At 39.0% G+C, this 25,606-nt stretch overlaps 2 protein-coding genes across 2 annotated transcripts in view; one reads left to right on the top strand and one right to left on the bottom strand.

Moving 5' to 3' along the window:
* Positions 1-12,652, bottom strand: part of LOC121945207 (myelin basic protein-like) — a 57,905-nt gene extending 45,253 nt beyond the window's left edge. Inside the window, exon 1 of the mRNA XM_042489268.1 lies at positions 12,406-12,652. Coding sequence (XP_042345202.1) covers positions 12,406-12,427 — 22 coding nt within the window. The 5' untranslated portion in view covers positions 12,428-12,652. The remainder of the gene's footprint in view (positions 1-12,405) is intronic.
* An 11,317-nt stretch (positions 12,653-23,969) lies between these two features.
* The window catches only part of LOC121946062 (galanin receptor type 1-like), a 19,868-nt gene continuing 18,231 nt past the window's right edge, over positions 23,970-25,606 (top strand). Inside the window, exons 1-2 of the mRNA XM_042490478.1 lie at positions 23,970-24,905; positions 25,004-25,069. Coding sequence (XP_042346412.1) covers positions 24,237-24,905; positions 25,004-25,069 — 735 coding nt within the window. The 5' untranslated portion in view covers positions 23,970-24,236. The remainder of the gene's footprint in view (positions 24,906-25,003; positions 25,070-25,606) is intronic.

Here is a 25,606-nt window from a genome sequence, read left to right as displayed (position 1 = left end):
CACACACACACACACACACCTCACATCAACACACACACGATTTAGCACCTTACTTGCATTATGCAACTGTCAAATCAGGTTAATTGCATATAGTACACAGCCTCCCACAGTGAATAAAGACTAAGCATTGAGTGGTGTTATTACACCCATTGTCATTCAAACAGGAAGCACAGGGGAGCACTGTTGACCACTAGAGACAGTTTAAACAGTCTTTCATGTTCTCAGGGAGTAATAAGTATAATTAAAATCAAATGGAATCAGCTTAAAAAGTTCAAGATTATATATCGCAGCAATATAGCCCAAGATATTGAGCTCTGCACACAAAGGAAAATAATTTGCAACAACATATTAAAACATAATATTAACAGGACATCTTTGGCAAAAAAAAAAACTCTTTACAAACAGTGTCTCTTCTGATTTTCTGTCTCAAACAAGATGATGTTCTGATGCCTCTCTCTAGAAGGAGGAGCCATGTCTAGAAATATGTTTATCAATGCCTACCTGCAAACACATATTATCCCTGTAGGTAGCTGTCATGGCGAATGTTTTCTAACAGTAACCAAATCAAACGTCCAACAGGGCAACATTAGCATTCATTTAGTGTTTCTTAACACCTGACAAATGTAAATACAATATTCACTTTCCTTTTAATACTAGTGTGATGCACTTACACTTTGGGGTTAATATCTTAATATCTCTGGCAGCTAAATTCTCCATCACGTTCGCTAACTAGCTAGTCGCTAATTTTGTCTGCTCTGCTGCAGGGGAGGTAACGTCATGGATGTATAAAAAGAAGTGAATAAATTGTTCTCGGAGGGGCATCCTTTATTACTAAATTGCTCAGTGATGCATGGAGCCAACGTTGTAGGCCGAGCAGCTAACTTCTGCCTGCCAAGTGACTACATTCTGGTTTAGTGCTCTGCTAACTAAACTAAAATCAGTCCTTTTGACACTAAAGAAGACCCTGTACACTATACGCTGACTTACATACATTGCTTTCACAATGCAAGTCTATAATAGTCTATACAATAAAAGCCTGTTTGGGCCCCATGGCCTTGCATGATGGGACCAGAAGTTATGCAGCTACAAAAATTGCAGGTAGAGATATCAGTAATTAACACTGTAAAAACTGTCCGGCAGTTGTCCAGTATGGTAGCTATTCTTTCATCCATGCTGATGCCAAACTACCAGCTAACCAACATAACCAGCTAACAGTTGCTATATCAGGCAGAAAAACTGTGAGTTAGACGATGGAGAGCATAATGGCAGTTAAATGTTAAAGGGTTCCCTGGACCGGTAAATTTGGCATGACAGTATATTTGTGCATGCTGAGGCATCTGAGTGACATGAACTGGTGTTTTCAGCAACTGGGCTAAAATGTGAACAAATGCTTGACTCACCCCAATCATGTATGCCTATAAATGAATCTGAAGTCTGTCCAAGGACATTAGAAGTAACCAATTTTGTTTACATGGTACAGCTACTTGCTGTAGAAGGCTACAGCCCTTTTTTGGTGATGGGCAACTAGAAACATTTATTCAGACTGTCTCTTACGTGCTAGATCTGTCCGTATTGTTGCAATGAGCTCATTCTTTTCCAAGTTTGAGCTTCGGTTCCTGTTGCACCATATACTGCTTAAGAGAGGCTTTAAGCAGCTTAAAGAAATCAAACGGCCAGACTCGCATGAACCTGTCAAGAATCAAATCAAGCAAACCCTGTTATAGACTCTAAGGGTATAAAAAATGTGTCTGGTTAAAGTTATGGCTGTAGACAGTCTAATTTATGATCCTGTCTGTATATTATATGGATAAAGAGGGAGTTTAAAATTTGTCAAATTTATCCCATAGTCCCTGATAAATTACAGGATGACAGTCTTTCAATGAACATAAAGGAAACTGATGTTCTAGACTAGTGGATGGGGTTTTATTTTGTGCAGTTTTGCTCTTGGAATTGGCTGTTTAGAGCATAATCCTAAGTCTACACACAGCTAATTGTCCAATGTACTTACATGATACAGCCAGCCAAGAGATTAGAGACATATATTTTTTTTCTCAATATTTTTTTCTTAAATTAGCTTAAGAGTCTCACAACTTCCTATTTAAGTTGCATTTGTGAATGGAGAGAAGGGGCTGAATCATATCTGAGTGTGCTAGTAGTTAAGCCAAGACAGTCACAAACAGCACAAACGGAAGCTACAAAAATAAGATGGTTGATTTAACAAAGGGTGACAAACCTAATGCTAGTGACTGTGTGCATTCAGTTTAGCATAAAAGCAAATACCCACTTTGTTGGATGTTGGGAGATGTTGCAGGGACCCTGTGCAACTAAACCTAAGGCCTTGCAGCCAGTTTTGCTCTTGAACGTTACACAATCGAAGCTGTGATCCTGCAAGGACTTGCAAGAGAAGACTGTTGCATAACAGAGTGTGAGAGAGGGACATGCAGAGAGGAGTGAGAGGGGAGGGGTGATAGAACGCTGCCATTAAAACTCACCAGTAAGTAGTACTTTTTACACTAAATTAAAAAAAAAACAACACACAATTATTTGCCTGGTCATCACCTTTTTTCCCTCCCACATTGCCCTGTAATTTAGACAGAAAAAGAAAGGTGGTGGGAAATGTACAGCGAGAGAAAAAATGCAATCACTCCTTCCCAATTTAGCCCATAGAAGTTGCTCTTAATTGCCAGGTGTGACTGAGTGCATCTATTGAAACCTTTCTGTTTGCCTTTTAAATATACCATTACAATGGAAAAAGCTCTCATGATAGGGTGGCCACATGTGAGAGGCCAGCACCTGGAAGAATCCATTACCACTTAAGCAGAGTCTGCAGTACATATGAGCAATTATCTGTCTGAGCCGGCCATCACCTGAAGCTCTATGAAATCCACATCTGAGTTTACATGGCTTCAACAGGGGAGTCAATCTAACAAAAACCTGAATGTTGACATAAACCTATGTTCCTATGTTTCCTGCTTGCAGCACATACTGGATTAATTAAACCCTACTTTCTGTTCTCTGTGACCATTTCAGGTTTCCCTTTCACACCTGAGTGATGGAACAGAAATCCTCGAAAAAATGTTGTTTTTTTTTGTCAGTGAGGATAACCAGTGCTTTGGCATTTTGTATAAAAGAGAGATGTTTGATACCAGCAAACAGATTACAGACAAGCAAAACGAATTTTACCCGTAATGAAGACCTTCTCTGGGTTGCCTGCTGCAAATTTGGTTTAGGTACCATTTTGTCAACCGATAAAAAGGACAATCCCTCACAGATTACTTTACCACACAGGTGGTAAAGTTATTCATCTCACCGACTCTAGGTCTGTTAAGACGAAAGGGATATTACCTTGCTGCAAAATAAATCTCCCTATCAGGATCAGATGAGCTGTTTCTACTGTAATGCTGACAAAAAGGGATAATAGGTTTCTCTACAACAGCCAGAGCAACATAAACTCTTGGGAGCAATAAGGCATGGAAACAACACCATTCAGAACAATGAGGCTTGCTTTATCAACCTGCAGCGAGCATGCTTACACTTTCATTTTGGAGAAACAATTACAAACATTGCCAAAACAATACTGCTCTGATAGATTTCCCAGGATTGCCCTGTGTGAAGTGTACTTCCTCAATCTAAGGGTCGGTGAGCTTGAATCTGACTGTTATGGGTCTACGACTCACATAAAAGATGGCTTCGAGGAGTAAACAAGTAAACAATGAGGTGCATTTTTTTATTCTTTCTTTCTTTCTCTCTTGCTGTTGCATCAACATGTCTATCGCTACAAAGATTCAAGTCTAAGTTTCCCACAAAGGCACAGATAAAAAAAAAAAAAAAATTAAGATTTTGTTGAAAATTGAAAAGATTTTGTTTGGTTTGGATTTAAAATTGTTTTTGGTCAGTTAATCTGCTAACACAGGGTCACTAAAGTTCAGAACAAACAGGAAACAAAGCAGAAAAAGAGTCAGTTGGATTGCATTATCGTAGATTCATGCATCCTGTCTGGCCGTCAACTTTAATTCTTTCCCCGCCATTGTCGAGATTTTCCGTCAACCTATGTTTTCAGTGTAGGTGACACTGTAACGGATGTTGTGCAATAAAAACACGTCTAAAAACAAATTAACAAGACGATCTAAGGTCCCAGGGTGACGGGAGGAGAGAACTACTAATGTGCTGACTCTATTGCTATTAAGCAGTTTTTCTGACCCTTTCTGCTGCATTATATTTAAAAAGCAACAAGAGACACATTAAGCGACTTATTTAGATCATCACAGGACAAGGAGGAAATATATTTTATAATCACATGCCCGCTCTTTACGGTAACTGCACCGCTGTCAGCGCTCATCAGGCCAGCGTCTCCCCCCTCTCTTCTCCTGCGCCAGGTGTGCGTGTGTGTGTGAGACAGTGACAGGACGAGATGAGACGCTGCTCGCTGACATCTGATGTTAGATTCCTTCCAACTCACATTGTTCTGTAGCTGTGGTGCTTCCTGACATTTTAGGGAATGTTCGACTCTATAGTTCCACTATAACTCAAACAGAATATTATTTTCGGCATGATTTTTGTACAATTCAAGTTAACATAAGAAAATAGGAGGAAAAAACAAAAACATGAAAAAAATTCATTAATATTGCTCTTGAAAATGACTTTCTTTTTCAAAAATGCGTTTTTGCTCTTTATCTTGATGTATTCATATAAATATTCAAAAAACAAAATATTCTGGAGGTCTTGAGAGTAAATATGACCAAAAAGTGCTGGCGCTGGCTGGCAACTAAATAGAAAGAGTTTATAACACCACTTCAAAGGGATACACTTTGCTCATTTTCAATCACTTTCCTATTACAGTGCGGGTATTATGTGTAAATAAATGTGGGTAAATGTCTCCCCATTTTGTCTGCGCCCATATCTCCCTGCTCATTTGCCAGTAAAAATTTGGCTTTCACTGGTTTTAAAACTGTCGCTCGAACTACGAGATATGAGAATTTGTGGACAGCAAGTGGGTGCCATACTGTTTCCTGTACTGCGTAAACAAAGGCTGAAAAACTCTGATCAAACTATGAAACTTAGCAGTACCAATCAAATACGAACCAAGATTCTGTAACTGTGTTGCCTATTTCTCCCCTAAAATGTTGTCAAAAACATATTCAAGCGCAAAGTTTGGCTGTAATACAAGTATTTGTAAACTGGAAGTGGACATCATACTGTTTCCTGTAATCTCTAAATGGAGGCTGATAAAAAAAAATCAAAATTCACAATAAAATGAAAACTAAACAGTGCTGATCAAATATGGACCACGATTGTTTAACTGAGTTGCCTTTTTTTTTTTATTCAAATGTTTTCAGTAACATATTTCAGTGTACTGCTTGACTGTAATAATAGATGATTTCTTAGCAGCTGACCACTGTGTTGTTTTTGGACTAGCCAAAACTAACTTGCATTACATCAATCACCAAAAGGAGCGTGCATTCTGAATTTTATTGCTTTTCTACCTCTCGCAAAAGCGAATACCACAGTTCTTTTTACCTGGCCTAACAGCACCAATTTCAAAAGGATTTGAGTCTTTCTACTGCATAGACAGCCTAGTTTTCTGCATAGACCATCTTTCCAGTAGTGAAATACTTTGATATGTTGGAGACCTAATTTAAATGTTAACATTAACTGTTGGGCTACGGACTAAAGAAAAAGACAGCTTGAGTTCACCCAAAAGTGGCAGTAAGTCCGACCAGCAGTGACATGCAGCTGTTGTGTTACAGCAGATTTGGCTTCTCAAGGTGCTAGCAAACCAACACAGTGCATAAAAATAAGCACAGAAGAACCAACAGATAGCTCATACCACCAGTGTTTAACTACATACCTTTAAAAGCTACCCTTATGGCTAAAAACGACGGCAGAAATAAACAAGTTTACAATTTTCACATATTTCTGTTTTTCAAATCAATTGCCAGTTGTCTATATGGGAATAATTGTTGTTGTTGGCACAACACCACTGTGATTCAACGTATAGTGATGTACTTATCTACAGTGCATATATTCGACAGTTACTGCTATGTCCATATTTAATGTAACAGGAAGCCTGTCTGGATTAATGCTGCACAACATGCTGACGAACTTATTTCTCAATCTACCACTAAAGCTGGAAGTGGCTGGAACACGCATGCATCTGTCTGCCGTTGCCTGGTTCCTTTGTTTCGCTTTAAGATTACTCTTGTGCGTGATAGACAACACAACAGCTTCTTTTTAAACCCTCTGGCTGCCCTCAGTGACTGCACCCTGTTACACTCTAGTGAGAGTCAATTACGTAATGAGTACGGAGCATGTTTGTGTTTGTAGAGGGGACAAGAGGGGACGCGAAAGAGAGTGATGAGATGAGAAATGGTGATAGAGTTATACACTGCCTATCTACCATTGAAAAAACTCTACTCTTGAAATGAGATTTGAGGTCAAAGGTCAACATCTGTCCCTGACAGACAGCATCTGTTTGTGCAGAGATGAGTGCAGGCTGCAGGAAGTCTTACTTCCTTTCACTCTCCTTCTCTTTTCGTTTTGACTCGTCTTGTTTCTGAGAGGTTGGCAGAGCAAGGTAGTCATGTTTGAAAAGTCTACGTCAAGGTGAAAGTGTGAGTAAGAGCAATACTTGGCATGTAAGGACTTTGGGAGTGTTGTCTTTTTTTCTTACCTTTCCAAAAAACACAGGAAAAGTGTAAGGGACAGATTTAATGGTATATTTATGTGCTGTAAGTTAACATGTTGTCAATAGCAATGCGTCAAAGGACATATCAGATGCCAAAACCACCACTATCATGGTTTGTTTAAGTTGTTACAGTGTCATATATTTTTGGTTAAGACAACTGCAAGGTAAACAGTAAAAATACGGTGTTCACATTAGAAAGTAACTGACTAGCATATATGTGACTGGCCAACATCACACTGCAGCCAAAGTAGAGCCAGGATCAACTTTTTTAAGGGATGAGGCACTATTTTGCTAATGCCCCATGTGTCGGCACAACCACTGCACTGACAGACTGGCCTCATTTAGATAAATAAGAGGGCTACGTTTTTGATGCAGAGCTGAATGCAGATTAACTGAGAGTTATCTAGGGAGGCCTACCCTGTAATACAATAACAATGCATCTTTATTCCTGTTTCTTCTACATGGAACATCAGTTGCAGAGTATGCTAACTTTTTGCCAGGAAAACGTAGCTTTAGCATCAGTCTTCTTGCAAGTATCATAAAGCCATCAAGATCACATTTAAAACTCTTTCATAAGATTCTCATGAGTTGGAAAAATTAAGAAGTTAGCCAGTGACATTGGTTTCACTCAACCATAGCTCAGTTAGCCAGTTAGCTAAGGCTAATTAGATCAAACAGTATCATTTGTCATTCCCCATTTAGAAATGAGAGGCCTTCATGTGACCTTTGTTTGATATTCCTTTGATATTCTGATGACTGGCAAGCGGCAGACAAAATACACTCACAAAGAACAAGACTATGGTACCAACTTCATCCTCAGTTATTTAAGTTTTCAGATTGACTTTCGGTGGATTCACTGGAATCATATCTGCAAATTCTGGAAGATCACCCAACCAGAGGAATGCTAAGCTGATTGGCAAACTCTTCACTAACGGATAAAGCTCTGCACTTATGCTTATCACTGCTATTACAACATATCCATAACCATCACGTTCCTTTCTTGATCAGTAGTTCTTAGTCTTTTTAATGTCAAAGACCCCTAAATTGATACACATTAGGTCACAGACTCCCCTTTTGAGAAGTTTACAGCTTTGGCTGTTAGATATGATTGTGAAAAGAGATGAAAATGTCGAAAATGAAACCTATTCGCAATGGGCTCACTTCTATGGTGAATTAAATAGTGAGAATAAACTATTCCCCATCTTTCTGGGGACCACTTGTAAGTCCCTCAAGTTGAAAACCATTGTACCACTGTACCACTAGATAACAATGCCAGTCTTGTTTGAGCTCAACATTGTGAATAAGTGAGCGCAGTGGTGTAGAAGAGAGTATACGCAGATACACAGGGTATATCCACCTCTTTTTCTACCCACCTATCAGCCAAAAAGCCACTGGAATATAAAGAACAGTATATCCACTTCCTCCTCTGTAACCTACCCATCTACTAAGTTGTACACCCACCTCACCAACTACCACTACACTACTAAGTGAGTACAGTTGTCCGTGGGATCAGGCTAGAAGAGAAGTTAGAGTTCTGTTAATCTTGGAACCCATCAGCCATCGGTCTGATAAGCCTCTTGGGGCAACAGCCAATATTTCGCTGGTTCCAGTTTATCCAGCGGATATCTGGGCAAAGACAACTTCGGTAAACCATTCATTTTGGCTTATCTCTGTAAACATAAAGTATATCTGCATATATATCAGACCATAGCTGATGGGTTACAACACTGCATTTCAGCCAATGCATTTTGCCCCCTTGTTTTCCACATGGACTATTTACCTGCCACTCAAACCTAATTGGTCAATACTACACTGACTACAAACGGGGTACAAAAGGATACGAGAACGCTTGTGATACTAAAATCTTGTCTCCTTGCCTACAGATTCTGCACACATTTGTGTTTGTAGAGATCAGACACACAAAAAGCACAGACAGGACAAAAACACAAAGTTGTGGTACTACACACATCATGTTTCAGTTTTTAAAATCACTTGCCATTGTTTCACTGAAATTACAACAGAAATTTTTGTCAGTTCACGTCACAAAACCAGAGGAATGTTATGCTGGTTGGTTAACTGCACTGATGCTCATCACTGCTATTATCACATAATCATGAGCATCACTGCTTCTCCTAGATAACAATGCCAGTCTAGTTCAACCTCAACACTGTGAATAAGTGAGGACTGTTGTATGTGTGACCCGGCTAGAAGAGAAGTCAGAGTTTTGTCAGCTCAGTGACCAATGAGTCATGAGCGTCAGGCTGTACTCCAGCAGTTCCACCACTGACACAATGTTTGCCTGTAGGTTGCGGGTGCCTGTCTGAGACACCATGGTGCCTGTCTGAGACACCAGGGTCATGCTTTCTTACTGTAGTTTTCTACTTTCTTGACATAAGATAATTGCAAATTCCATCTGTGTCTTGCACACACACTCAGATGTTGAATGTCGGGATGGGGTGTTGGGGGTGTATGGACAAATATACAGCTGTTATTCTGCACATTCTTGAAAAGGCACATATGGCTCTGAGGGAACTCCTGCTGAAAAACAACACTCCCAGGGGTCCAATGACATGTTTAGCTATTGCTTTGTTAATCTAAGCATATACAGTATTTGTTTTGCTTTATGCATGGGCACCAATGGCCAATGGAGACAACCACTGCTATCTGAGGTCTGCTGCCTATAAGCTAAGCAACAACCTTTTGACTTGGATCTGGAGGCAAAGTATTCTGTTTAACCATCTGATGAGATCCCTACGAGGGAGCAAAGACACTCCTGGCTGTGACGCCACTGTGGATGACAGGACCACCCTGTGTTGACTGGCAGCACAACGCCTTGGGTAAAACTAACAAAACTATTGCGTTGTTGCAGAGGGGGTGTTCATATAGCAGCAGGTAATGTGACTCAACCTGTCTGCCAAGAACAGGCGCAGACAGGAGGGGAAGTGAGAGTAGAGAGGAAGTTGGTATGTCTTTGGGGACGGAAGTTGACTAACCCCAGTGTATCACCTGCAAAGCACAGATATGGCGTGCAGTCACATGCACATCCAGTGAGCAAGATGGAAAACTTCACTTAGTATGGAAATAACAGAGCCATCTACTTTTCACCAAACTGTCAGCAAAACTAGACTTACAGCAAGGCCTGCTGGTACACTGTAAATTCTGACAAGTTGATTTTACTTTAAAAATTCTAGGAAACTGATTGCCTTCAAAACTTTAGATAAATATAACTATTAATCTTAATTTCTGTTTACTTTATATCTAATTGTTAAGTTTATTAAAAAGTTATTATATATCAGTTATATTTACATAATTGTGTGAAGCTGATGCAACTTTTTTTAAAAAAATGACAAGTTTAATCAAATCAATCTTTCTAAGTTTTAGCGACTTTAGTAAACCAAGTATACTGTGCAATGTATCTGTATTCTGCTGGTTGCAAATGAATCAATCATATTTATGCATTCTTAAACATGTTAACGAAACAGAACTCGCAAATCTCCTAACCTTATCACTGGCACAATCCTCTTTGTCACGATCAAAGACATACTAACTTGCTTTACAGAAGTTAATGGCGCTTAGAAATAACAAGGTCATTTCACTTGTCATTTTTAAGCTGCAACAACTTCCCAAAATTTAGTATACACAGCTAACTTTCAAGTAAACTTAACACTTAGATAAAAGTAAACATAAATTAATTATAGTTATATTCACTTACCCTCTTCAAGGCAATTAAAATATTAACATTTAGATATAAAGTATACATAAATTAATATTTATAGTTATATTCTCTTTCGTTCTTCAAGGCAATCAAGTTTCGAAGATTACTTTAAGTAAAATCAACGTGATTTTGTAGTGTATAAGCTCGCCTTGTAGATAAATACAAAGGAATGCAGACTGCCACACGTGACAGCTCTTGGTATTTTCCCTCTTAGCTGAGCTGAGGTAAATCCAAATGCAAAGGAATGCATGCCTTCCAAGCTCAGGTAGTCGAAAGCAAACAGAGGTTTCTCCTAAAACTATGTGAAGGTTAAACCACAACTGTTGGCATCCTGCTATGTCTGTGTCAAAACAAGCTTTTCGTCTTGTTCATAATCCTTGACATGCCTATTAGATCATCTGGTAAATCATCCCAAAAAGTTTTCTTTCACTGAAGCACCGATCTGTATCAAAAGTTAAACATACAATCAAGTTTTCTGCCATGTGTGACCATGACAGCAGGATTTCCACATGGTGCACCTAATATGATTAATTGAGAACAAGATTCCTCAGTGCTTCAGCTAACATGGTCAGCTTTGTGTTCCACAAAAAGGTGAGGATGAAGCAAACATGCAGTTTGTATCAAATGGAGCCAGAGGTTACCTTGCTGACTGTTCTCTGCCCTGCAGGCTTTAATAAATCAGTGCAGTTCCGACTTAAGCAGCCACTCATGTGTGAGCACTTTATTTATAGGCTGTGCATAACAGTGACAGTGAACAAGCATGTCACCACTTTGAGATCTACTCTCGCTCTTTTTCTTACATGAAACTAGCAGACCGTGTGTAGAAATGACAGCCATATGTTGCCGCTACATCTTGGCAGCTCTCTTCTTCAACAGACCAACAGTGCAGCAAGGCTCAACAGTTGTTCTGTTCAGTTAAGCAAATAAAGCCCGTATGGTTCCTGTTACAGGCCTTCACTGTCTGGTTTTATGTAAACTCGAGTAACAAGTGGAGCTTGCTGCTGACAAGTCCTTGCTTGGGATGCAGAATGATGTAATATTTAATTTCCTCCAGGCTTCACAGTCTGTATTTTTTTGGATCATAAAAACCAGCAGACCAGTCTATCCACTGGCAAAGACAAAAAAGGCAATATATATAAACCACTAACGGTACCCTCTCATATATGGTCCGTAAGTATAAGTGCAAAATCCCATTTCAAATCTTACAATTTAAAGAAGACAAGGTTTGTTGTACAAAGCCATGCCTAGTGTTGCATGATTTATACTTTAGACAAATTGTTACAACCTTATGATATATTCGGCATATATATGATCTGCCTATTTACGTGCGTATTTGATTAGGTTTAAACAAAATAACTGGTTTCCACGTTTGTCTAACAGCCCACTGCCGCCAAAACACGCTGGGGTTTCCGGTAGCGAGGAGCGTGGACCAATTAGAAAACTCTGAATTTTAGTGGGTTTAAGTCCTGTTTGGCGTTTGGTTTGTATGCCGAATTAAAGACAACTGTTTAATAATCGACAGCAGGCCTTTAATTGTATTAAACACGCTGTGTGATACTGCCACTAAACAAAAAAAACGTTAAATTGCTATACCTTATAACAGGGATTGGTAAAGCGAGAGAGAAGGCAACAGAAAGGAGGGTGGTGGTTGGTAGTAGTAGTGGTGGGGGGCGACATTGCCAAAGCACATGACAAAGCAGTGACACTGTATGGTGGCAGTGATGCTTTAATAAACAACACTGACTACGACAGGTCTCACCGAGTCTTGGATGAGCAAGAAAATGACATACCGAGCATATTTTCCCTGCAGGTTTCGAAACGTCTGTTACGCACTGTAAACAAGTCGACGTGGATAAAATGTTTACTATCGCTGCACCAAGTATCGCGCAGTCGAAAACAAAGAACTAAAGAGATAGTATCCACCACATGTGTGTCAAGTCTTGACACAGGCTTTCTCGCCTTGTATTTGTGCTTGTCAATTTTACCAGGTCGACTGTGCACATACCCGTCTCTTGTGTCAAATGCATCCACAGCTGAGCCTTGTACTGGATATAACCAGCTGTCAGTCTTCTTTCAACAGTGGTCGACGGTGGTCGTCATCAACATCAACAATAACGCCTTTTTGCCGTTTATGGTTCGCCGCTGCTGAAATCACCAAAGAGTCTCCGTTAAAAAAAAAAAGAAAAAGAAAAAGAAACGTGTCTCTGTGCTTCCTGATTTAGGTACAGCGGTGATGATGTTGTTTGTAAGGGGTGGGGCGGAATGCAGCTTTAGTCCGCCAAGAAATGAGGGCTAAAAAGCACGTTGGTGCACGTCTGTGCATGATTAGTAGCTCGTGCTTCATAGCAGGGAGGGTTAAATCAACGCGGGAAGCACTGTTGTGATTTTGAAATAAGGTCTCATATAGTACACAGAGAAATGAGCTAAACAGCTGCAGGGTTTGGTCAGTCAGAGTCAGTAAGCTAAAGACTGGTTTCCTGCACCACTCTGCTTTGTGTTCATTGTTGTCTCTGCACCATACCTGCAGCCATCAGGTGCTGTCAGTGCCTTGCTCAGGGGCAAAGGTGATGTTAAAGAGCTGGGCGGCATTCACTGTAGACATAAAATCCCACTGCCATCTGCCATTAATTCATAAAACCACGGAAGGAAAAAAGGTCAAACGCATTAAACTGTGAAGATATAAGTCCAACAGAGTACAGAGTACTTTCTTTTTGCAACTTAATGTTCTGTTCCTCTCTTAAGTGAAACATGAGCATATAAAATATTGTATATTGTTATACACAGAATAAATAGGCCTAGCTACCATAATGTCATCCATTGGTTTGTGGACTACCGTTTTGAAGCCTCATTCTAGGCATTTTGGCTGTCACCATTATGTTTTGGTGGAGCTTGAAGTGACCTCCCCTCCTCTATAGGTTAGACCTATAGAAGAGGGGAGGAAATGAGACTGTGAGAGACATCTTGCAGACGCCCGTCATTTATGTGGCCACGCACTTGAATATCTTCATCCTGAACAGTTTTACAAAAGGTCTGTTTTCAGTGACCAAAAACAATTTGCAGGTGGACAAAAGGCCAAGGCTTCATTTTCAGATATAATTATGTGTAGAGTAGGCCTTATTCTCAAAATGTTCATTGTTTACTTCTCTTAGGCCACTACAATTATTTGAACTCAGACACTACAATGACCCATTTTTTCTTTTACTCTCTTTAAACTATGAGACAAAAGAGAACTAAAAAATCATGTTCTGTTAAATTTGAGACGTTAATATTAAGAAACATTTCAATATGAAATGTCCAATTAGTCTTAGAGACAGTAATCAATGAAACTGATTGAATGAGTCTGCAACCACATGGTTGAGAGGCTGTATAATAAAGATAAACAACGCTCTGCTTACTCCACTGTAAAAAAAAAAAAAAAAAAAAAAAAAAAAAATCTTGCGTTAGTGGCATATTAGTGACATTATTTGGAGCACACACAGGTGATTGGCACACTCAGCAGTCAATCATGTTGCCAAATTCCCTTTTTATAGCATGAAATAGCTCATTCAAACCAAACCAAATCAGAAAAACGAACAACTGAACATAATGTGATCAGAGCTACCTTAAATAACCATAACCATTTCTTTGATGTGCACTTCAAGTTTTTAGTTTGGCTCATGTCCCGTCTGCTAATGTGAAGAAGGTTGGGTTTACAACCTGTACTGCAGACAGCCATCAAGGAGCAATCAAGTTGTTTTGACTTCACTTTTGGGGAGTTGTTCCTTCGTCCATCTTCATATAGAGTCTATGGACCGTAGCAATAGCACTGCTTTGAGCAGCATGCTAACAGGCTATTAATTACAATGTAAACATGCTAATATTTAGCATGTATGATGTTTACCATGGCCAGTGTGTTAGCATGCTAACAAAGGAGTCATAGATTGTCACATGACAATTTATATAGCCATAGCTATCCTGCTGATAACTGATCTGATTTGATGCTGTAATACGATGATGCAGCAATGACCAGAAAAATCCAATCACCTGTGATAATGTATCTGGGGTGGGGGTCGGGTCCACTCCATGACTCAGTGCTCCTGATAGCGTTTGTGACTGCAGAGGCTTTGTGGGTGGTGGGTGGTGTAGAGTGTGGGGGGGTAGCAGGGCAGTAGAGACAGGGGGTTGCTGGCAAAATCAAGGGAGATCAGCCAAAGGCAGAGAAAATGACTCAACATTGTCAGTCATACAATAATAACCCATTAGCTTTGTGCCTGGACTGATTTTGACAAAGATACAGTAACTGGTTGTCATGGAAATAGCCAGGCCTCAGTTGAGGTAATGGGCCTAAGACAGCATGAATTATCCATCACAGTAACTCGGGGGAAGGGAGGAAGAAGTTTGTCGTCTATGTATCTGTATTGAGGGAAACGTTTGCTTATTGCTTAGCTGGACGTACGTGGTCATATTTCCTTTAAGCCAAATAGAAATCATGATATCCTAAGTTAGCTATTGATTGAAAATGAAACTCCACAATCATCGCATGGGGTCTGTTTTCACCAGTTTCAGACAAGGTTGAAGCAGATGGTGAATAAAAGGGCCTGAAACAGACACATCCTCATGATTTCATGTTTTTATGGATAACTGGATGTTTTGCTTGATTACTTCCTGAAAAAAAATCCATGTTTCTTGCTCTCATCTATATCTGTCCTAAATGTAATTATCCTGAGTGAAGGTCCTCATGCATACAGCAGCAAGATGGATTTCCTCTCATCCTAAATTAAAAGGTTCATTTAGATGTGGGGTGGAAGGTTTTCCAGTGATGTATACAGTGTATCGTCTCATGCGGTTTTCTGGTTTGTTTGTTTGTAAATAAATAAGCCTGTAGATGTCAGGAAGTAAAGGCCTAACTGGGTGAATTGACACAAAGCTCACTCCATTGAGAAAAGAAAAACATCTACTAACTAAACTTTAGCAACTTACTCAGCATCTAAATAAACAAACTTTTCAGTTTGCAAAAATTGCTTCACATGTCTAAATGAAGTTAAGCTATTCACCGTCATAAATGCTTCAGTGTGGTTAAGCAATTACTGTACTGTCGGGTTATAGGATTTCTGAAACTACCAATTAAGCGATGAAATTACTCTTAAGAACAGAGACCTTGAACTCTTTCTTAAAGAAAAGAGAAGACCAGGGTTGGTTGTCACATCAGTTGGTTGTCGAAATCATTACATCTTGCTTGATGGAGGGTGCTGTTAAAAATGTTGGCACTGAAATTTTACGCATTGGGGTCAGAGGTTACCTACAGGGTAATTTCAGGCTTAAGACACTTGGTATTGAGATGACAGGACCCTTGTGTTTTTCATGTCAAAATCTAAATATGCAGCTCTTCTGTGTTTCTCTTTTAGGCTTTGACACAATGGGATTATAATAAAACCATCATTACCAATAAAAAAGTATAAAAGGAGAGCTGTTTTGATTTTTCTTAGCTAGGCTAAAACAAGTGGTTGTTAGCTTCGTCACTAGCAAAAAGTTGCAGTTTGGGATGCTGGTGAAATTCTCTTTTGGGTTATTTGTTACATGTTCGTTTTTAAAAGGTTTTTAAATATAATGCTGAGTAAGGACTTAAAATGTACTTGTGGGAATGTTTTTTTTCCTGTTTATGTCCTCTCAATGCACGAGATTGTTTGGTTGATGAAATTAATTTATAACCTCTCATTTGGACTATTGCAATGGAATCCTGCCTGGGGTACCCAGCAAAGCCCTGGACAGGCTCCAGTACATCCAGAACAATACCAAGCCCTGGCAGCACATCACTCCGACCCTCATCCACCTTCACTGGCTTCCAATCAAGTTCCGCATTCATTATAAAATCCTTCTCCTCACTTACAAATCCCTCCATGGCCTTGCCCCTCACTACCTCTCAGACCTCCTCCTTCCCATCCCAGAACCTCCAGTCCTCAGACACAGGCCTGCTCTCAATTCCTCACACCAGACTCCGTACTCTCGGGGACAGAGCCCTCAGTGTCACAGCCCCCACCCTCTGGAACACGCTCCCTACAGACATCCGAAACACCTAATCTCTGGACATGTTATATAAATGCTATATAAATTTAAGTTATTATTATTATTATTATTATTATTATTATTATTATTATTATTATTATTATTATTATTATTATTATTATTATTATTATAAATGAATAATTTCAGTGATTTTTTTTTTTTAAATGTATTTCCATTTTTACTTTTCCCCAGTAAACTATCACAGGGACAGACAACACCACAGTGGGGATGGTTTTCCCATGTGCACAGAATGTACCTGACAGTCCATATTTTTTAAAGCAGAGTAAGCAGGAGATTGAGGTCACTCCAGTCCTACCTTATACTTTGGGCTTATATAACACATTGAAAGAAAATCTATTAAGGATACAACTGTTGAGGGATTCAAGTGACAGTAAAAAAGTGTGACGACAAACCCAGTTCTGCCCTACATTGTTGTGCTTCCAGATTTCACTCCTGGAATAGCTTTTTGTGTTTGCATTGTAAACTGTGTATTGGAAGAAACTAGTTTTGGATCTGCACATACTAACATCATAGCTGGGTCAGAATAACCTGAGCAAGATTGTATGGCACATGTTCTATGATGTATACAGAAAAAATGCAAAAGGACTTTATTACAAGCAGGTACAAAATCTTTCCTAAGTTCTTGGCAATGACTGGCTAGTTTGAAACTAGTGATTAATTCAACTGGGTCGCTCCATTACAACTTTACAAATGTCTGAAGCAATGAACCATCTAACCACTGCAGTATTGCAACCACTGTAATTCAACCTCAATTCAAGTAATTGAAGCAGTGACCTCAGTATTTATGCAGGAGATTTAAGTGCTTTTAATTAAAATAGGAGACAGCTCTCATTTTATCAGTGCTGACATATGTGTTCTAAATGGCCAAGGTTACAGAAAGTGTTGTTAAAAAAAAAAAAAAAAATCAAACTTCCACCCAAAGGGCACTTTGGGACATCATAAGAGCAGTTTGACCTTATCTTTACACATGTGACTAATATCCTCTAAGGAACCTGATGGATATTAAACATTAACTTGTTTCACCTTTTTAGGTTTAATCACATAGACGGGGGAAAAAGATGTGATAACATCTCACATAGAGCAAAGACCACTGCCAGGGATAAACAAATCATTCACATAAAAACTCTCTCTTCAAACAGGGTTTGACTGGTAAGTCTGATCTACAGTGGTGTGGTTTAAAGGGTGTGTGATGCTGATGCCCAGAACAGAAAGGCATTTCTGAACAGCTCTAGTCCCAACACGTATGTGTAAAATTACATGCTACATGCAATCTGTAATTAGCACTATTACATGCCTGATGCATGTGAGATGTACCCACACCAGCCTGCACACAATGCATAGGCACACAGTTGCAGAAGTATTTAGTGGGCATAAAGCTAACACGAACTCACACAAATTAGTTCAAGGTTGAGGTTGTGGTGTGACTACTCTGTTGCCCAACCGATAATGCTGAAACATGAAAGTTGATAAAAACTTTTTCTTGCTCTGACTTTTCTGGGCCACAAGTCCCAAACCTCAATAATAGATAACAGCTATATATATATATATATATATATATATATATATATATATTTTTTTTTTTTTTTTTACTTTATCAGACAAAAGCAGTACACTTATCCCTAAAATTGACTTGCTTTATTATCTATGTAACAGGAAATGTGGAACAATTCATGTCGGATTTAGCTGGGGCAACTTGTTAAACAGAGACAGCATCTCTAATTTGTAAAATAGCATGCTGTGCTGCAGAAACCCATACAAAGTGCTGCCAAGATGTGCAGCAGAACAAGCCGACAACGACATTTACAGCTGGAGATTGTGTCAAACTGCCAGCATTGGCATATTCCCAATGTGATTATGTTGTTTGAAACCACAGAGATTAACCTGTGCAACTTTGCGCAATCAAATTGGCTGGTACACTGTTGTCATTATTTCAACTGATAACTCACCAAACACACCAGGAATTAGTGCCAGACACAGCAGTTAACAGTCTTTCAGCAAGGCCAGAACATAATGACACAAACGATACTTTTCTTCAATGGTTGGATTTTTAAAACAACTTCAATGCATTTCTTTGATATAAATTAGCCCCATCTAGTGGAAGACATCCAAAAATATCCTTAAGAATGTAAACAAAAAGAAAGAAAGAAAGAAAGAAAGAAAGAAAAAGAAAAACAATATACAGCCTACTGTGGGAGGGTGTTAATATGCCATTGGATCAGAGTCTTTCTAAAAAAAACAGTTGTCATGATTTGGTTGGACACAATATGATATTTGAGATGCAATACCATTTTAAGGGGCACATGGGGAGTCATGATTATGCCAGTTTTCATTACAAACTGGAATTTGAAGGATATGGATATTTCCCAGATAGGGTACGTCTAACGAAAGCTGTGCCTGAGGGACTAGGGAGTTAAAGTTGGGATTTCTTGACCTCTCTATCATAGATTTTGACCATTCTTTGTTTTATTTGTCTCTTGTAAATCTTTAAACTTTGTGGAAGTCCAGTTCAAAATCACTGGAAGGCCTCTTTAAAGAACGAGTTTGATGTTTACGCCTTTTTGGTTTCTTGCTTGCACACAATCTACCATAAAACAGCAAATCTTCATTTTTACAGATTAAATAAATAAGATACATATGAAATTTAGTAATTAAGACAATTAAAAATGTAGTAAAATGGGATATACAAAATGCCAGTTGTATACAAAAAAAGTCATATTAGTGTTGGATAACCTTTGATCTATTTGTTTTGTATTGGTTGTTATTGTGCGTCTGACCTTTGAATAACAATGATCCTGACCATTTCGAGGTTATATTCAATCTAATCATGTCCAGATGGATGGATAGCTGTTGTGAAGTGTCTGCCTACTCTCTTGTCAGTACTGAGACGCGGCGAGTGCGGAGCTGCACCACAGTCTATGAGCCACGCTTGTGGTCTGTGAAAGTCAGACAGGAACAGAAACTATTAAATTATTCTCTCCTGACCCGTACTCACGTAAGCTTTTCTGTTGGCTCTGTTGGTAGAGCTTTATGAACCTGCACCCATTTCATTTGACGTTCATTTAATTTAGAGACTGCAGAAAAAAAAAAATCATTGGTGCCAGCATCTCTTTATTCTGGGCAGATTCTCCTCCATACTCATTAAACAGGCGGGTATCGCTGCAAACCGTTCACACCCTGGACACAACCTCTTCCAACTTTCGGCTTCTTATGGGCATTACAGAACACTGTACTCCACAATGACCAGACACACAGGCCATCACTGTGATGAACACTTAACACCAACCCATAGTGTTGCAATGGTTGCAATCCCTGTGGAAAAACACTGTGACACTGAAGATCCACTTCAGCTGGTAAGATGGTGGAGAGAGGGTCATAGGACACGGGCCCAAGATGTTAAGCAATGCCTAGAAGCTGCTTGTTATCCTCCTGCATCCATCTGTTTGGTACATTCCATGTATCATCTTATCATATCCATCCAGCCATTAGCTGTGATTGCTTAACCTATTCACGGTTGCATGAGGAGTGGAACTTATCTAAGCTGACATTGGGCCAGAGATGTACACCCAGCAGGTTGCTAGTGTAGCGAGGTCTTAGAGCTAACTTGTTAAAGGACTAGTAGGGTAGAAATTAACCAGTAGACTCTAGGGACTTAGACTATCATAGTGATGAAACACAGAGACAGACAACCATTCATACTCACATTCACACCCACGGGCACTTGAGCCTTTAAATGCATAGTGGTCACTACAGTAGACAACTATTTAAATCCCATTTTCTTACATATGCATGGGTTTTGTTGCCATAGTTGCATGTAATCCACTATAGTGGACCCTACTGCATCGTCCCATACACTGCCACCCACTGGCCAGGTGTTGTAAGTGCAACATAAATCAAAATCAAAATGGGAAATGCAAGAAAATGTGCTGCTCAGAAATATCTTGCCTCCTATTCAATATTATAGGAGACCCCTACGAGTATATAAATTTTAATAATATCAAGTAACATCTAAGTAGTACAGTTATAAACATTTCAAATAATGATTTTATGTTGTGAGGAAATTACAACTGATTACCTATCCACTAAACTGGACACCATGCATCGCTGGCTACATTTCAACTATAGTCAATACTATTTATTCAACTTTGTTGTTCTTAAAAATGCTTAATATGCTGTGACTTGTTTAGTTAATCTTCTGATTAATGTAAATAGAATTATAACTTTGAAGTGGTTTAATGCAACAATTTGCAATAAATAACCCTACATTTTAAATAACCTAATTACACTTGATAGTATGAAAGTAATCATGATACTGAAAATGAATCAATTTACATGTTTATGCTACTGACTGATACAACACAACAGCACAACATTTTATTGAACCTTTTGGATTTGCTTCTCTAAACCTTTGTATTTAGCCAGTGTCCCCTGGAGAAAGTCCTACTGGCACACAAGAGTCTATTGTTTTATATTTCAAGTAAAATTGTTCAAGAAAGAAGAAAAAGAAGAAGAAGACAAAGATGATGAAGAAGAACCTGGACAATCAGTGATAGCCTCTGAACTGACAAAGACAAAAAACAGCACCTACAGAAACATAACTCTCACCAATAGAAACTTGAATTGGCTATAAGTGACAAACTATGTGACATATCAAAAACGTTTTCTTGTAATTAAGAGCCTGCAGATAATTATTATGTGAATCTGCTGGTCCTGTCAGCTTTATGGAGCTTTAAAGTGAGTTTCATCTCATTGCTTAGCTATCAGCTGTAACTGTTTTTGTTCTCTCTCACTGCTCTCATAGTGTCGTTTTAAGCTGCCCACAGAGCACAGCTCAGCACCAAAACGTTAGTGACCAGCTGGTGAACGTAGTGGAGCTTTTAGCAGCTAAAGAGTCAGATTTTTTTTTGAATTACTTGGTATAGAAACAAAAATCAGCTTAAAAGAGACAAAACACTGGACTCACACTCAACAGTTTGCCAGAAGGAAACAGTTTTACTAATCAATTCATATTAACTTTAACGCTAAGAATATGTCAATACTGTGTTCACAGCATGTTTCTGTTGCCACCAAGTGGCCCATATAATCAGTTATTACAGACTACAGAAAAAAGCTGTCACGGTAACATCCTGTGTTACTGTTTAATCATTACTTGGCAATCAAACACCACAGCAATGAGCCCCCAGATGGAGCCAACATAAAGCAATTCAAATGTGATTCAGTGTTTGTTCAGTTTCTTTGAGCTTATTAAGAGGTCATGGATGTTAATGGATGAGCTATATCACATACTGTTACTGACAATTATGTTCACATTATGAGCACTGGAGTGCTTTAATGCTCACTGTGTAGCTTCATTTCTAGGAACAGAATTCAAGACTTCAAGTATAAGGTTGCAGGAGATTTGAGTGTCTTCATTACTCCACTGTTACTAAACAGACATTTGTAGTGGAAAGTAACTAAATACATTTACTCAAATACTGTACTGAGGTTCAAATCAAGGTAATTGTACTTTACTTGAGTATTTTAATTTTATGCTGCTTTACACTGTTACTGCACTATGTTTTAGATGCAAATATTGTACAACTTACTCCACTATATTTATTTGACAGCTGTAGTTACTTTGCAAATAAGATTATGATTATATTATACAACATATACCAACCAATACATTGTGATATATTATTGTTTTTCAAGTTACCCAGCAGTTAAAAGTATTTAAAACTGGCTCCACCTTTACCAGTGACAACACTGCAGCTATGAACACTAAGCATTAAATAATACTGCTGCATTACTCTGAACTGGGCCATTCTTCATAATGAGGACTTTGACTTTTATGGTATGTTTTGATGCTAATGCTTTTGTACTTTTACTTTTGAATGCTGGACTATTATTTCTATTAAGTTTTAGTTAAGTTAGTTAATTTACTTTAATTAAGTTCTGCACTTCAACTGACAGCATAACATATAAATTGGCAAGCATTTTGAAAATTGATAATCACTGGTCTTTTTCAAAACTACAACACAGAATCTGGTTCCAGCTTGTTGGCTGTGAGGGTTTGCTGTTTTCTTTGTTTTTCTTTTTTTACAGCTGTGGCAGAGACGGTCTTTGTGATTCTAGAGATAAATCATATTGCTATAGTATTTCAATAATGTGTTATTGGTGAACCATGGCATGATAAGCTCAGGTCAGATAGTTTTCTGTCAGTGAACAATAAGCCAATATTTCACACATGAAAATGCCATCAACAACTTGGACTTCAAAGTGATCCCTCATACATCTGGGGAATCTACTCATTCTGCTTCATGATTCCTACAGATAACACATCCCTTTGTCACCTCTAGCCTGTAAGAAACATGTTAAGTCAGTTCAGTTCAGAATCACAAGGTCATATTCCATATTTGGCTTCTAACTTGGACATGTAGATCATTATTGAACTACATAGCACTTTGGAAAAATACATCATAATCTGTTTAAATACAATAAAATATGTGGAGCATACACTTCTGACATATTTGGTCATTGTTGTAAAGCATTTAAAAATCAGAAACATTAGGTATGCATGATAATATTGGCACATGATCTGTACTGGCAGATATTGGCTTTAAAATGAAAAGTCGAAATTGGCCAACATGCTGATTTCAAAACTTTTTTTTTTTTAAATTGACAAAGTGAGCATGCACAGAACATCAACCCTAAGTTGAATTTTTGATATGGCAGATCAGTATGTACTAGTGTACAAGTATAAATATCACATACAGTGAAAAGCATTATTAAATCTCCATCTGCTGGTGGGCCATCACCATAACAGTATGCATAATATGATGTCAATTCCACCACAGAGTAGACATGATGATCACGACAATTAGGTGGGGAAAAAGTGGATATAATCGAGATCGGTATCAGTTATCAGCCAAGTAAGTTGTATAGGATATCCGCAAAAAATTCAATGTCATGCATCTCTAAAAATATATCACCTTAGAGTCCATATTTTCTTTTTAATGTGACTTTGCTTAGGCCCCCTCTCACCATGATACAAGTCCTTGCTTTATATATGCATATTATTTGCTGAATTAACTTTTTTAAATGTACATTTTTAGAAAGCACACGTCCCCTCCATTGCAACCCAGGATGAAACTCAAACAAGGCAATCATAGAGAGACTGCCGAACGAGATTGTTAGATTGTTTTGTGGCAATTGTGACAATCCATGCGTATAATGACAGTAACATTTGCACTCGAGCCACACTGTATCAGAAATAATTGATTCTGACTAAGAAAATGATATTGTCCTCTGACAGCCAAATTGTACACCAACAAAACTACCCAAATACACATTCCCTTTTCCTTCCTCATCATTTCTTAGGAGGTGGTATACTGGGTGCTGACGTGAACGGCCCAGCCCAGCCCCTGCTATAATGTGAGGGGGGAAAGTCCACGCGAAAAAGAAATAGGCTGCAGAGTGGGTGAGCGCGGTCTGAGCGCAGACGCATCAGGTGCGCACAAGGACACGGTCCAAGACGCGCAGCGGAGACTGATGCGCGCTGTACAAAGAAATAGATAGCCTTTTTCCCCCGAGTATTACAAATGCGAAAGTATAAGAATAAAGCGGAGTATTCGCCGAAACCTTGAGATAAAAATACAAGACAGCAAGAGCGCTCATGGAGACGCACCGGAGCATAAACACTCGCTCTTAAGACAGCAGCAGCAGAACGACGCAGACCTGCCATAGGTGTTTTTTTTTGCAACGTTTCAAGTCCATCTAAAAGGAAAAAAATAAACCATGAACTTATCGGAGTCCGTGTGGCTCTGGGAAGAGCCGTGGAACCTCAGCAGACCGGAGGAGGAAGAGGACCAGAAACTTTTATTCGGGATCGGCACGGATAATTTCATCACGCTGCTGGTTTTCGGGCTCATCTTTACGCTCGGCGTGCTGGGCAACTCCATGGTGATCACCGTGCTGGCCCGCAGCAAACCGGGGAAACCGCGGAGCACCACCAACATATTCATCCTCAACCTGAGTATAGCAGACCTGTCCTATCTGCTCTTCTGCATCCCTTTCCAGTCCACTATCTACATGATGCCGACTTGGGTCCTGGGCGCGTTCATTTGCAAATTCATCCACTACTTTTTCACTGTGTCCATGCTGGTGAGCATCTTCACCCTGTCTGCCATGTCCGTGGACCGGTACATTGCCATAGTGCACTCCAGAAAGTCCTCCTCTATCCGGGTGGCGAAGCATGCTTTGATCGGGGTGGTGGTGATTTGGATTCTCTCTCTGGCCATGGCTGCGCCCATCATGTATTACCAGAACATCTTTCACAGAGGGGAGAATCACACCTATTGCTGGGAAGTGTGGCCAGATCAAATCCAGAAGAAAGTCTACGTCGTTTGCACGTTTGTTTTTGGTTATGTGTTGCCCCTATTGCTGATTTCCTTCTGCTATGCAAAGGTAAGGAAAGCACCCAACCTTGGATGATGATGGATATTTCTGTACAAGCAAATATAAATATATATATATATAGCTTCCTTCTATTTCTTTGCCTACAGGTTTTAAATCACTTGCACAAAAAACTAAGAAATGTGTCCAAAAAATCTGAGGCATCAAAGAAAAAGGTATGTATTAAATTGTCTTTTGGGGGGTGGGGGGTTGAGAGTGTCATGGATTACAGCCATATGTTAGCAAACCTTATCAGTAACAAACACTGAATAAACACTGAAAAGCAGATTTACCAATTTGACTTTACTAAGAACAACATCAATTTGCAGGACTTAAAATGATAAAGAATATGACTATGAGATGGCACAAATGTAAGTTCTTGCTCTATGAAAGAAATCTAGTCAGAATTATACTTGAAAACATGGCCGGATCGTGAGACACTGTGCCCCTGGGCACAGATGTGCAAAAGCCCCTACCACCTCTCCTACACAGGAGCAATACACACAGACTTTGTGCAAATTTTGACTCTTTTTGTCACTGGTGTTTTGAATGTCTTTTTCATTGTCACTCTTTTAGGTTTTGTGCCTCTTTGTGGTATTTTTCTATATCCTTGTGGGTTTTTTTCATCATTATTTTTTTTTATCATAAATGATATGTTTCTCTTTAAGGTCTTTTTTGCCTCTTAGGGGTATATATATATAAATAAAAATATA

The sequence above is a fragment of the Plectropomus leopardus genome, chromosome 7 (assembly GCF_008729295.1).
Source record: "Plectropomus leopardus isolate mb chromosome 7, YSFRI_Pleo_2.0, whole genome shotgun sequence".
NCBI lineage: Eukaryota > Metazoa > Chordata > Actinopteri > Perciformes > Serranidae > Plectropomus > Plectropomus leopardus.
This window is presented reverse-complemented; position numbering and strand designations above follow the sequence as displayed.